Genomic DNA, 12,813 nt, shown 5'->3' with positions numbered 1-12,813 from the left:
GGGGGTACCTCAGGGCAGGGTTGAGAACTACTGACTTAGATGTTAAATGTAATACTGACATTTACGGTTTTTTTTTTTACAAAGTGCTCTAAATCTACTTTTACGAAGAAAAAAAATGCAACAATTTTAATGTAATTTGTCAGTTTTACGTGAGAAACTGATTTGTACTTTAGAGCAAAATATGATTGTTCAGTCCATAAAACACCTGTATTGGTTACTAAGATCAAATCGTTGACGAGTTAAATGTCCTTTTAAACTGCTTCGTCCTAGTCGGTGTTACTTTCTCCCCTCATATTCTGATTAGCCCCGCCCTTTGCTTTTTTATTTTTTATTTTATTGGCAAGTACGTTTGAATGACTTGTTTACTGTCCAATCAGTGCATGGTTTGAGGTCGCCCTACTATCCAATCCCAGCGCGGGGGGGATTTGTTGGAAGTAATTGGGAAAAATCGTCCAGTCTCTTCTCCCATGGGCGGAGTCTAGATTAACGTGAGGGACGCGGCAGGCACTCAACTATTGAACTTCCACGCTGAAAACAACCGGATGATGAGATAAACAGTCTGTTTACAAAGTTTAAAATGTGTTTACAAACGAAGATTTGAAACTCAGTATGGATGCAGTCAATGGGGAATTATTGCAGTGGACCGCAGACAGAGTGCGACAGTAACAATTAACTTCGAAGGTGGATTATAGTTCAGAGTTTTCTCGGACTTCACTCGTATGTTTACCAGTGCGACTCTAACTTCAGTCATGTGTGCTCCGCTGTGATGTGGACAGGATGGACACAAAGAAGACCTCAGTCACTCACGATATAAGAAACGGACATTTATAATATAAACGTTTTTATACAGTTGGACAAAAACAAAAGTTTTGACGTTGAACGGCTTTTGATTATGCAAGGAATAATGTGGAAACCTTGCCCATTTACACGTCACCCGGCCCTTCTAGTTTACATAGTCTTGGAAATATTTATTCTCAGCGTCAAAGGTAAGTGTAGTGCAGTGTTTAATGAAATGTCATCTAAATGCTTTATCTGATTTCGTTTACATAAGTAACAATGCAAATAGGTATAATACATAATAAATTAGTAAATGAAAATACATGAAATAAATGTTATGAATTTTGTGTAAATGTGTATATGAATAAATTGTATGTTTGAACATTAATTTGCCTTTCCCTTAATTTTTGCAATTCATTCCATCTATTTGCTTTGTGTTTAATGTATTTATATCACCTCCATGATAATGAGGGGAGGTCAGTTTGACCCAATTACTTTTCTATGCAATTCTGTGGCTTTGTATCGTTTCTCATGTTTGTGTCGTCTTAACATGAATTACTTGTGTCGTAGAACTCCTTGGTTGTAAGTGTCTTTAGATCAAAAGGTGTTAAATGCATTTACTCATAATACCTATCTGACTTGCAATGGATTTTTTTTAGGTCTTAATGTTTGCACGAGCGGCAGCGCCACATCTTGTGAAGAATGTCTCCTCATTCACCCGAGCTGCGCCTGGTGCGCGCAAGAGGTACTGAGAGACTGTGATTGACAACATCTCACAAAAGATCTCACAAAACCTGCTGAACTGCCTACCTAGACAGTACTTTTAGCCACCATAGACTAGTCAAATATTGTCTATTTAGGCAGACGGGCCACTGATTTATTTATACATTTGAATATACTTCAATCCAGGCTGTTTGCAGGTTGCTAAGAGCAGTACTGCTGTATTTCGCTGCATTTGTAGGTTTGCTCGCTTATTTAATGGTTTTCTCCCATCACTCACCACATCAATCTTTTTTCCTGATTCAGGACTTTGGACAAGCTAGAACTTTCAACTCACGATGTGACTTCAGCCAGAACTTACAGAAAAGAGGATGTGATGCCCCTTTCATAGAAAATCCCAGGAGTGGCAGCTCTCTGTTGCGGAGCAAACCTCTGAGCTCCAAAGGTTCTGGGGTGACCCAGTATGATGTCATCCAGATATACCCACAAAAGATCTCTCTTAGCTTAAGGCCTGGTAAGGCTTCTGAGAAGGACCCATTTTAATAAATCGTTAGTAGATACCTTGTAATAGCAATGTCAGTTTAATGACTCTTACATCTTTCAGGTGACCAGACCTCATTTAAGGTGCAAGTGCGTCCTGTAGAAGACTACCCCGTCGATTTGTACTACCTGATGGACCTCTCGCTCTCCATGAAGGACGATCTGGACACAATCCGCAACCTGGGCACCAAATTGGCTGAGGAAATGAGGAAGCTTACAAGTAACTTCCGCCTTGGCTTTGGCTCTTTTGTGGATAAGAACATCTCACCCTTCTCCTACACAGCCCCCAAGTACCAGGACAACCCATGCAATGGGTAAGAAAGGACTTCTCAGAGATGCGTGATGAGCTGTAAACAGGTTTGGAATTGGCTCTCCTTATGTCTAAATTCAAATGCAAAAAGGCCTTTTGCCCTTTAATGCCCTTTGTTATGCAATGGAGAGAACAGCTACTCGTCAGTGAGAACTGTTTTGAGTGGACACAGTACTTTCTCTTCTGGGGAAGTGAATGTGTCTTGATTTCTTTCCCATGTGATACTTAAAATAGTCCTGCTTTGGCATTGACTTTTCTTATGGGGAAAGTGCATCATTGAAAATTCAAAAAGCACTCTGCATCCTACAGTTCTGCACTTGTTAACCACAGTCTTATGTCACAATTTAAGGTAAACACTTAATTTAGTTAAGAGAAACATTTAAGATATTTGTCCTGCTTTCACTGGTGGTTATCGATCTAGTCCAATGCAAAATAGTGGTAGACTTATTGGAAAGTGTGACAGCAGATTGAGGTTGCAAAGCCAGTACAGCTCATGGCCTAGAAAAGCTATTACCCCATGCAGCCCACATCCCATCACGCATCAGTGACCATGTAGGTTATGCTTTTAGTCCTCTTGAATGCTCACTGTACCACAACAGATTTCATACAGATAAATGACGAGGCATATAACACATTTCACAAGTACATGTACTCTATCCTTTCAAAAATAATTTTTTACAATTATAAATTGTTATTATCTGACTATATTTCATTAAGTAATTCAACTAATTAAAAACAATATTTTATACATAACTTGTACTATACCATTTGCATATAAAATGCTGAGTTTAATAAAGACTTTTTGCGCATGCTAATATAATGCATATTTAAATAAATTAAAATGTAATAATAAAAAATAATTAAAATTGTAAGTTTTTTTGGTGCTGGTTATTTACATTTAAATAGTTTTTTAATGTGCCTAAAAAACATAAATATTTGGTTGGTTTTAAAATGATAATATAATGTATATTTAAAAAAAAAATAGAAGTTTATAATAACATGCTTTCAAAAACACTGTCATTATTATAATGTATGATTTCAGTATTGCTTTTTAAGCTTCTGATTTCTCTCATTTTTCTCTTGTTACAGATATAAGTTGTTCCCAAACTGCGTCCCTACGTTTGGCTTCCGTCACCTTTTGTCTCTTACGGACAAGGTTGACCGTTTCAATGAAGAAGTGCAGAAGCAGATGGTTTCGCGGAACAGGGACGCACCGGAGGGGGGGTTTGATGCCATTCTGCAGGCTGCCGTTTGCAAGGTAAGCAGTCAGCAGAGACGGGTCATTTTGCTGCTTCATCACTAAGCTTCTTTAACTCCTTCAACTCCCTATAGAGTCAGAAAGCCTGTCCAGCCTGTCCAGCTTGTTTTTGTGCTGTGCTATCTGAGCTTTATCAGAACCGATACAGGTCTCTGAGTCCTAAAAGAGAACACACTATTATAGCATAACATTATAGGCTGTAAAAAAATATTTATTTTGGTGTGAAATACACGATCACAGGATGCATGAGAGAAAGACACTGTGTGGTTTACACCGAAATAGAGAGGAGAGCCTTGCCCATTTGTTCACTGTACAGTATGTGTTTCGCATTTTTTGCGTGAGCTTCCTGTTTTTAAATATTTAGCCATCTAAAATGTTAGTCAGCATGATGTCTGATATTTGAGTAGTTAGTGGACTTTTTGTATTTATATTTTAGGTTAAATATATATGCATCTATGGATGAAACTGTACTGGTCACCAATTTTAAACACCATTATAGTTAATTGTTTGCTAATGGCGAGAATTGGACCATAAGAGAAAGTGTGACCAGAGATATCAAAAGATATAGGCTGGCATAAATGAAAGTTTAATCTTATTGTGGCAGGAAAAGATTGGCTGGAGGAAGGAGGCCTATCATCTATTGGTGTTTGCCACCGATGACGTCCCTCACTTGGCTTTGGATGGCAAGCTCGGTGGACTAGTGCATCCTCACGATGGACAGTGTCACCTGAACGACAAGAACGAGTATAGTGCTGCAAACAAGATGGTAAAGCATCATCTGAACCAAACAAATGTTCATCCAGTTTATGTGAAGACATTTGGATAAATAGATTGACCATCTGTATGAGATTAGATTGTTTTATTGTAAACGCACTTAAAGCCTAAATGCTGACAAAAATGTATTTTTTCCCCTCGTCTATGTCAAAGTGCAAGAACAGATGCTGCGCTAGTCTCTGTGGAGTTTGGGTTTCATCCTAAACAGCTGAGTGTTTTGAGAGAGCGAGAGAGAGATCAAAAAGAAGAAAAACAAGCAAAAGCAGTGTGTGCTTTCTACTGCAGACTAGGATTTAATATTTCTGCATCCATCTTGTTCTGTAGAAAACGTTACTCAAATGTGCTTAACACATCACTGATCATTCATTAAAGAGATTGAGCACAAACTCCCTGGATTCTCAGGCAGGTCATAGCAGAGGACACCTTTAACTGAATACAGAGGAAATGGGTGGAAAGGATAAACCATGGAGGGGAATCAGAAGAGCGATGACTTCCTTTTGCAAACTCCCTAACAGAAAGAGTACTGCAGGGAGTGTGGGAATGAATAAATGCATCTTACTGATACATGGATATCTCTCCACAGGACTACCCTTCACTCGCTCTACTTGGAGAGAAACTGGCTGAAAACAATATTTTCCTCATCTTTGCTGTGACCAAAAAACACTATGTTCTTTACAAGGTATCTTTCATCCATCAGAAGCTATTTTGATCATCGTTGAGCTGTTTTTGTTTTGAGTTTCATGTGTTCTCCTCAATGTTTTTTTTAACTCGTAGAATCTCACAGCTTTGATTCCTGGGACTACAGTGGAAATTTTGGACCAAGACTCCAAAAACATTATTCAGCTAATTGTGAACGCATACAATGTAAGTAGTTCTTATTACCATCTTGTACTGTGGGTGGATTTTTAATGTGCACATAAAAGAAAATGGGCTCTTGTTGACCCCATAGCTGATCCCTTCATGCTTTTGTTCCCTGTAAAGTGGTTCAAGGTTGAAGCTGTGATATATAGTGACAGCCCATTATGAATGCACTGTTCATTTTTAGGGAATGTGGTAAACACACTTCAGGGTCAGGCAGCTCACAGAACAGTACTATATAAAGTGTACAAATTGACTCCAGTTTAATTGGCAACCAAACTGATTACCCTGATTGTTTTCAGCTAATAAATGGTTAGGAATTGAATTAGGAACAGATGATGTTGTGGAGTGTGATTTTTAGGAAAGCTTTGCTCTTTTGCTGTCTTCACTGCATGATTACATGAGATAAGGAATTTTGTTAGTGAAGAACAGTGATGTTTTTTTTTGGGGCTGTATTGAAAGTGCTGCTTTGGTTTAGGAAATGGACCCGAAAGATGTCACGATGTTGTGGAGAGCTTCTTTTGTATTTGAGGACACTTTTGCACATGCATTTTTTTTTATAAACTTAATTTAACATAAAAAGTAAGTTCATATGAACAACACAAACTTCAAAAAAGTACATTATTATTTATTTTATTTTATTTTTTCTTTCTATCTATCAGTAGTAGCCTTACTAACCCTAAACGTTTGTACAGTAGAGTAGATCCACCGGACATCTGCCTGAAGATCTTGCAAACACAATTAAGCACCATGGGAAACCATGTCATGAGATAGCTCTGATGATGTTATAATAATGTTACATTATGAAGAGAAATTGAATAATCAGTTTATAACTGGTCACAAACACCGACCAAGTATCAAGCCAGGGGTTTTTTTGTTGTTGTTGTTGACCCAGTTACTTATCTCTCCTGACTTTCAGTTTACACCAAAATATGCCAAAATACCAAAGGCTATGATTACTGTCATGGATATGATCTATTTTGGTGTTGTTTTGAGTGGTAGTATCCTGGCCAAGAGGATGATTGAATGTTTGTGATTTTTAGTTTTTGGTGCTAGAGCATTACAGAAACCAAGTATGTGATTTTTTTTTTCCATTATCATTGAAATTGTAACCAGTGAATGTTAGAGGCTTTTGTGTTTTGTGAATGATTTTGTTTTTGTTTTAATGTAGAACATCAGGTCAAAGGTTGAGCTGAGCGTATGGGACCATCCTGAAGATCTCAGTCTGGCCTTCACGGCCACCTGCCAAGACGGCCAGCCCCTGACCGGCCTCCGCAAGTGTGCTGACCTCAAAATCGGTGACACTGTTAGTACTTTATACTTTATTAAATATCACCAGTGCCTTTTACACCAACTTACTTGCTGTACGTTATTTAGTCAACGATAACATGTAAGGTTTGAATAATATGCCATATTCTGCACTCGCATGTCATTATCCTGTATCAGCCACAACAGACTTACACTCTGTTTGGAGTAAAATAGTCAAGAGAGCCCTCTTTAGGATTTAGGGAACTAAATATTACTGTATCATAACATTAGGATGTCAGATTCATAACCTCAATCACACAAGTTCTAACAGTGCTTGTATTAACAGTTACTTTATAATGCTTTCACTTTACAGTGTTCACATGTTGTGGATTGTAGTTGTTGGATCTCCCATACATTCTTACATTGTAAAACTTCTATAGTACTACTTGTTACATGTCACCATGCAGTGATTTGACACTTGGATTCAAGCAGAGGTCTCTACTCTTGCCTGTACCATTCCCATTCTGCATAATTGAATGTAGAGAAGGATCTTGAGGGAAAGTGGTGGGGTAGAGCTGAATACCCTCTCTGAAGGGAGCAACCCGATTTTCTCTGGCTGCTCCAATAGACCCAGGGCCTTTTTGTCTCATCCACGAGGGAAATTTGTCACACCGTGCCCAAGTGCCAATCATGCCTTTAGAAAGGGGAGCACAACCCAAACAGAATCCCATGTGTCACTAATGGTTCTCCGCTGAACCCTCCGAGGAGTCTGCTGCTGCATTTCAATGGGCTCGCACAATGGCGCAGGCCTCTTTCTCAGTGAAAAACACAGGCTTTAGATACAGAAGTGGTAGCTCAGATTCTATAGTTATGCTTAGATTCCTTTCACAGAAGTAGATTCAAGCCCCTAGAGACTACTAAAGTGTCCCATACATAGCACATTCGTCTAATCCCAAAACTTTACTTTTGGATAGACATTGTTTGCCATGGATTTATAAAGCTCTGCTAGCTGTTGTGCAAGATTTATTGATATAGTAATATATTTTAGATACAGCCTTAAGTGTTTTTAATATACATTTTATGTCATTCTTACCTATTACTATATAGAGTGTTTTAAAAAATAGGAATTATTATTATCATCCATCCAGGTATCACAAAAACGAATCCCAGCTGTATCCCACAATGCCAATGTGTTGTTTTTAGTATTATCTAGTATTATTTTAGTATAATTTATCACTAAATGTAAAACATTAGCAGTGATTTCCCTACTCTTAATCTGGTTTGTTTATATTAAAATGCCATTTAACAGTTTTGACCAGTGATGGCTCATCTTTATATAATGTCCACACCTCTTCCTTTGCCCAACCAAACAGACTTTAATTGAGTTTTCCAATGCTTTGTGTCTTCATCTAACCATTTCCATGTACTCGTGACTCACATGTCTCCTTAATCCAATTCTGCAGCTCACTGAAGAAATACTTCTTGCTGCGCTTTTGACCATCTGTGACCCCTCACTTTCCCGCTTTTTTGTGTTGTTTTTCAGCATGGTCTTTAAGGAGATATGTAGTGCAAGATGATTGTTTGATTGTAATTTTACCATACAGTTGGTAAAGACATTTTAGAATGTTAAAGATATTTATCTTAATTTTTTCTCCTTTTATTTATTTATTTTTTTTTACTTATCACAAATCCTAAAAAAAAAAAAAATGTCATGGTTTCCACAAAAGAAAAATATTTAGCAGCACAACTGTTTTCAACAATGATAGTAATGCGATTTGTTTCTTGAGCATCAAATTGGCATATTGGAATGAACATAACTGAAACCAGCAAACAAATAAAACAATTCCTAAGTCAATTGAGATTGTTGGGCAGGTCCAAAATGTTGCCAGTTATTCATGATTTCATGCACAGTTAGGATGCTAGTACAACAACATTTTCCACATGAGCAAAAAGTACTCCTGTACAGAAATAGACATTTTGAATATTTGATAAATTGTCTTACTTGCCTCTCTTTTGTGTCAAGTCTTTTCTCCATCATTTCTATTTTTACACTGAATATGTGTTTTCTTTAGGCTGTTACTTCGCTTTAGAGAGAACAGTGCTGTCAAAGTAATAGCAAGCCCTTTTCCATTCAAATAACTTATCTGACAGCCTTAGCCTTGCATTTTGATTAAGAAGACATGTGAGCCTCTAGTCAACCTCCATCAATATGACCCTCAGTGGCCCAGTGTTTGGCTCTGAGCTTTAAACTCTTGGGTCTGGAGGGCTTACTGATGTGAAACACTACTTCAAAGTGTTCAGACACAGCATGTTGGGCTTGTTCGCTCCCCTGGACGGTTTTGAATCAAAGGCCAGCCAGGCTACATGCTTTGGAAAGTGTCGGGTTTTCTTCCCCTGAGGATCCGCACGTTAAGTTTGCTCACTTCTGGGAAGAGAATTGATAAAGTGATAAAGGCTCTTTAGCACTGCATGTTGCATAAATTTAGTGCAGCTGTAAGACTCTTAAACCACATCTCAAGTGGAATACTAAATCTGAGAAATGAGTTTTGAATTTTTATCTCACCATCTTACCATGAATTGATTGATGTTGATCAAGTCTGGGCTAGTAAGGATGAAGCCTCTAATGATTAGACTTACTTCCTTTTGGGTGGTCATCATCAGGGTGGAGTCTCTCTTTCCTCTGGTCTGAAGCTCTGTGATTAATCTGACAAGTATGATCTACAGCAGTTAGTGAAGCCTCTGTTTTTGCCACTGAGTTTGCAGTCTTGAACCTTGGTTTAGTTGTCCCAAAGGTTTGTGGTTAACACAAGCTCAAGATATTTTCATGTTCTATTATGCAGCATTAAATACATCAGTAATCCCACACTTATTTGATTTATTACTATTATTTTTTTTGTCTTTTGGGGATGCCAATCTACTTAATAGTCTGAATTTATAGACTAGTTGTGCTTATATCAATGCTTTAGCAAACGTATTCAAAAGTTAACTTTTGTTGGCCATGGAATTTTCCAACAATAACCAAGGTCTTGCAAACTTCAAAAATTTGTCATCCATGTAGCACTCAATAGCTGTGTCCCAAATCAGGGTCTGTATCCGTCGTGTCAAACTAAGCATTGTTAAAGGGTTTGGAACGACCTGAGGGTAATTAATGACAGGATTTTCATTTTTGGTTGAATATCTCTTTAAGTGGATCTGTAAATTTTGTTTAGTTTGCTTGATAAGATATTAGTCAACATTAGTCAAGTATTAGTGTTTTTTCCATTCCTTGTATCCTTTAATGGCCTAGGAAACAGCACACATTTCAAGGCCACATTTGAAGGAGTCTTTGAAATGGGAGTGCCTTCTAAGTGCCACTGTGACTCATTCTCCCTTGGAATGCAGCCTTTGATTTGGGATATTTGTGTATTTAGTCTTAAATACAAGAAAGTAAGTTGTCTGTCCTTTCTTGCAGGTCTCCTTCAACATAACTGTAGAGGCTCGAGGATGTCCTCCGAAAGGCACCAGGAAGAGTTTCACCATCAGACCTGTTGGTTTTAAAGACCGTCTGGAGGTCTCTGTGGACTACCGCTGTGATTGCAGCTGCACATATTACACCAAATCTAACAGCAGCCGCTGCAACTCCGCCGGCACCTACAGCTGCGGGATGTGCCGCTGTGAGCCCGGCTACCTGGGGGCCCGCTGCGAGTGCGAGGAGGGTGAGGTCGACCACCAGCACCTCAGTGCCTGTCGTGAGGCCGAGGGCAAGCAGGTGTGCAGCGGCCGCGGAGAATGCAGCTGTAACCAGTGTCTGTGTTACGAGTCAGAGTTCGGCAAAATCTATGGCACCTTCTGCGAGTGTGACGACTTCTCTTGTGCACGACATAAGGGAATACTGTGCTCAGGTGAGGTCAAAGGATTTATGTTCTTACAATGCACCGTGCATTTCAAAGAGGAAATCTTTACATTTCAGTTCCACAATGCATTTTTACCTGTGTGAATTCAATCGTTTTGTACAAAAATGTGGAAGTTTATGGGCCATGATCTAGTTTTTCAGCATTGTCTCAAACCATTCAGCTTATTTGGATTGACATGGGTAACTTTAGGATGCTACGTTTGTGCCCGATGCATTTTATCAGTTCTTGCCAAAGAGCAGTTGGCTGGCACCCCATCTCTCCCTCTCCACTGGACGCATCTCTGCCATGCCACATTGAGAGCTTTGTAGAAGGCTGTATTTGTTTGTCCATGCACACAATAGCTGGTCTATGAGTAATAAAGCTCTGTTTTTCTTTAGTCAGCAGAAACTGTCAGCCCAGCACAAAATGGACATTTGTTGAGCCTCTGTAGCAATAATGTCATCGGTAGAATCGAGAATATGTCCCATTTCTGCTTTCTCAGCCATGTAAAACTCTGCTTGTCTGCAGTAATGAGTCCTTAATGAATCTGGGTGTCTATGCTTTTTCGCACCACTTTGCCATGGTGAATTAACTGGGACAATTCTTGTAAACGCGCTAATAATGGCTGTGGGAAAAGGCAAACGTTGATGAGAGTTTCGTAGGTTTCGTTCACTTGTTAAATGCCTCATAAACATGCTTTGTGGCATTTTGATTTGGACATGCTCTGGTGAGAGCATCTTGTTTAGTAGTTAGTGAGTTGCAAGGTGTTTAGGATAGAAGTGCTCATGAAGTCCTATGGCTACAGTTTCAGAAAAGTGCTATATTTTAACTATATATATATATATATATATATATATATATATATATATATATATATATATATATATATAATTGTTGTAACTTGTAATGTAAAGTTAAAATATTCTAATTATCAAATATTGTTTTTTAAAATGACATGTAAAGTGTTCATTTTCTTTTTTTAACATTCAAGAAGAATAATCAATGTTTAGGGTCCCTGCATGTCTTGCATTTTAATTACTTTCATCTTAAAAAGTACATGGAACCTTTCTGTGTTTGTGGAGAAATAGTCTTGTTTGCTGTGCAGCGTTGATTGTTGTGATAAAGTTGAAGGGCCAGGAGGAAGCTGTTCTGAATAAGTTAAGTGTCCCGTGGGGGGGGAGCTTCCTCCTGTGCCACTTTAATTACTGGGTCACTGGGTGTAGTGAGCATGTCCTGACTCGTGAAGGCTGAATTGGCTGATGGTTTCCCAGTAATATATTATGGGGCAAGAATAAGCAGTTTGAAGATTGTGTTGCATAACTCTTTGTAGCCACCTTCCATATATATATGTTTATAATAGTGGTTATTTTTCAAGGTGACTTTAAAGAAGCTTTTAAAGCCATTTAAATGTAAACATGACTTAAAAATGACTATAAGCACTCTTATAATTGTTCTTTTAAGCATAGTCCCTTGTTGATACACCTGGAGTAAACAAAGCTTTGTTTTTCTTGAAACTCTGTTTAATGGAAGTGCCATTGAAATAGTTTTCTCAGCTGTACCTTTATATGTGTATCACACTCCACACCCTGCTTTTACTTTAAACAGCATTTTCAATAACAGTAGCAAAATAAATCCAAAATAAGATTCAGAGGTCACCCTGGACCATTGGATCTAAGCGTCTTGAATAGGATCAAAGTCCTATTCCGGAATGTAGTAGCAACTTTCTGTCTATATAGAGACATTTTAAGGGGTCATATGACATTGCTAAAAGGAACATTATTTTGTATATTTGGTGTAATGAAATGTGTTTATATGGTTTAAGCTAAAAAAAAAAAAAAAAAAAAAAATAAAAAACATTTTCCACATACTGTACATTGTTTCTCCTCTGTGCCCCGCCTTTCTGAAACACGTTGATTTACAAAGCTCATCTGTCTGAAAAGCGAGGTTTACACTGATTGGGCAGCTATCCAGTACGTTGGGATTGCCCAAATAAGATTATAATGACTTGTACTGTCTTTTTATGTGTTGTGTTGCATTGCGCCATGTAAACATAAAAGCATGTCTGCATTTGTGATCGGAGAAATTACAAACAACAACCTCTACTATATAACTGCTCAAAACTTGCGTTTGAATCAGTGGCAAATCCTTTAAATATGAAAAGGTACTTACAGACTGTGAGTCAGAACAGCCGGCATTGTAGTCTACTCTTCCAGGATCTCGAAACAGTCCTCCATAAAATTCGCTGCACAGATCTGAATATTTGGGATGAACTGTACTCTAACAGTGTTGTAAATACAACTTAACCACTGATTTCTGCTCTCGTCCTCTTTTGAAAGACCAAACAAAGTATTTTCGCTTTCGCAACGAAGCACACAGTGGCAGCAACAATAAAGTTATGCCTTATTTCTTTGCGTGAATATTTGGGTGGCATTCAGTGGCGCCCCCAGAAAATTTTA

The 12,813-nt window shown here is 38.3% G+C and overlaps 1 protein-coding gene across 1 annotated transcript in view; it reads left to right on the top strand.

Annotated features, from left to right (window-relative positions):
• The first annotated feature begins 471 nt into the window (after window positions 1-471).
• Window positions 472-12,813, top strand: part of itgb5 (integrin, beta 5) — a 29,742-nt gene continuing 17,400 nt past the window's right edge. The window contains exons 1-10 of the mRNA XM_059500042.1: window positions 472-986; window positions 1,437-1,522; window positions 1,804-2,011; window positions 2,102-2,351; window positions 3,437-3,605; window positions 4,210-4,371; window positions 4,963-5,058; window positions 5,154-5,243; window positions 6,409-6,543; window positions 9,937-10,366. Of these exons, the coding sequence (XP_059356025.1) occupies window positions 893-986; window positions 1,437-1,522; window positions 1,804-2,011; window positions 2,102-2,351; window positions 3,437-3,605; window positions 4,210-4,371; window positions 4,963-5,058; window positions 5,154-5,243; window positions 6,409-6,543; window positions 9,937-10,366 (1,720 nt within the window). The 5' untranslated portion in view covers window positions 472-892. The remainder of the gene's footprint in view (window positions 987-1,436; window positions 1,523-1,803; window positions 2,012-2,101; window positions 2,352-3,436; window positions 3,606-4,209; window positions 4,372-4,962; window positions 5,059-5,153; window positions 5,244-6,408; window positions 6,544-9,936; window positions 10,367-12,813) is intronic.

This window comes from Carassius carassius, chromosome 19, assembly GCF_963082965.1.
Source record: "Carassius carassius chromosome 19, fCarCar2.1, whole genome shotgun sequence".
Lineage (NCBI taxonomy): Eukaryota > Metazoa > Chordata > Actinopteri > Cypriniformes > Cyprinidae > Carassius > Carassius carassius.
This window is presented reverse-complemented; position numbering and strand designations above follow the sequence as displayed.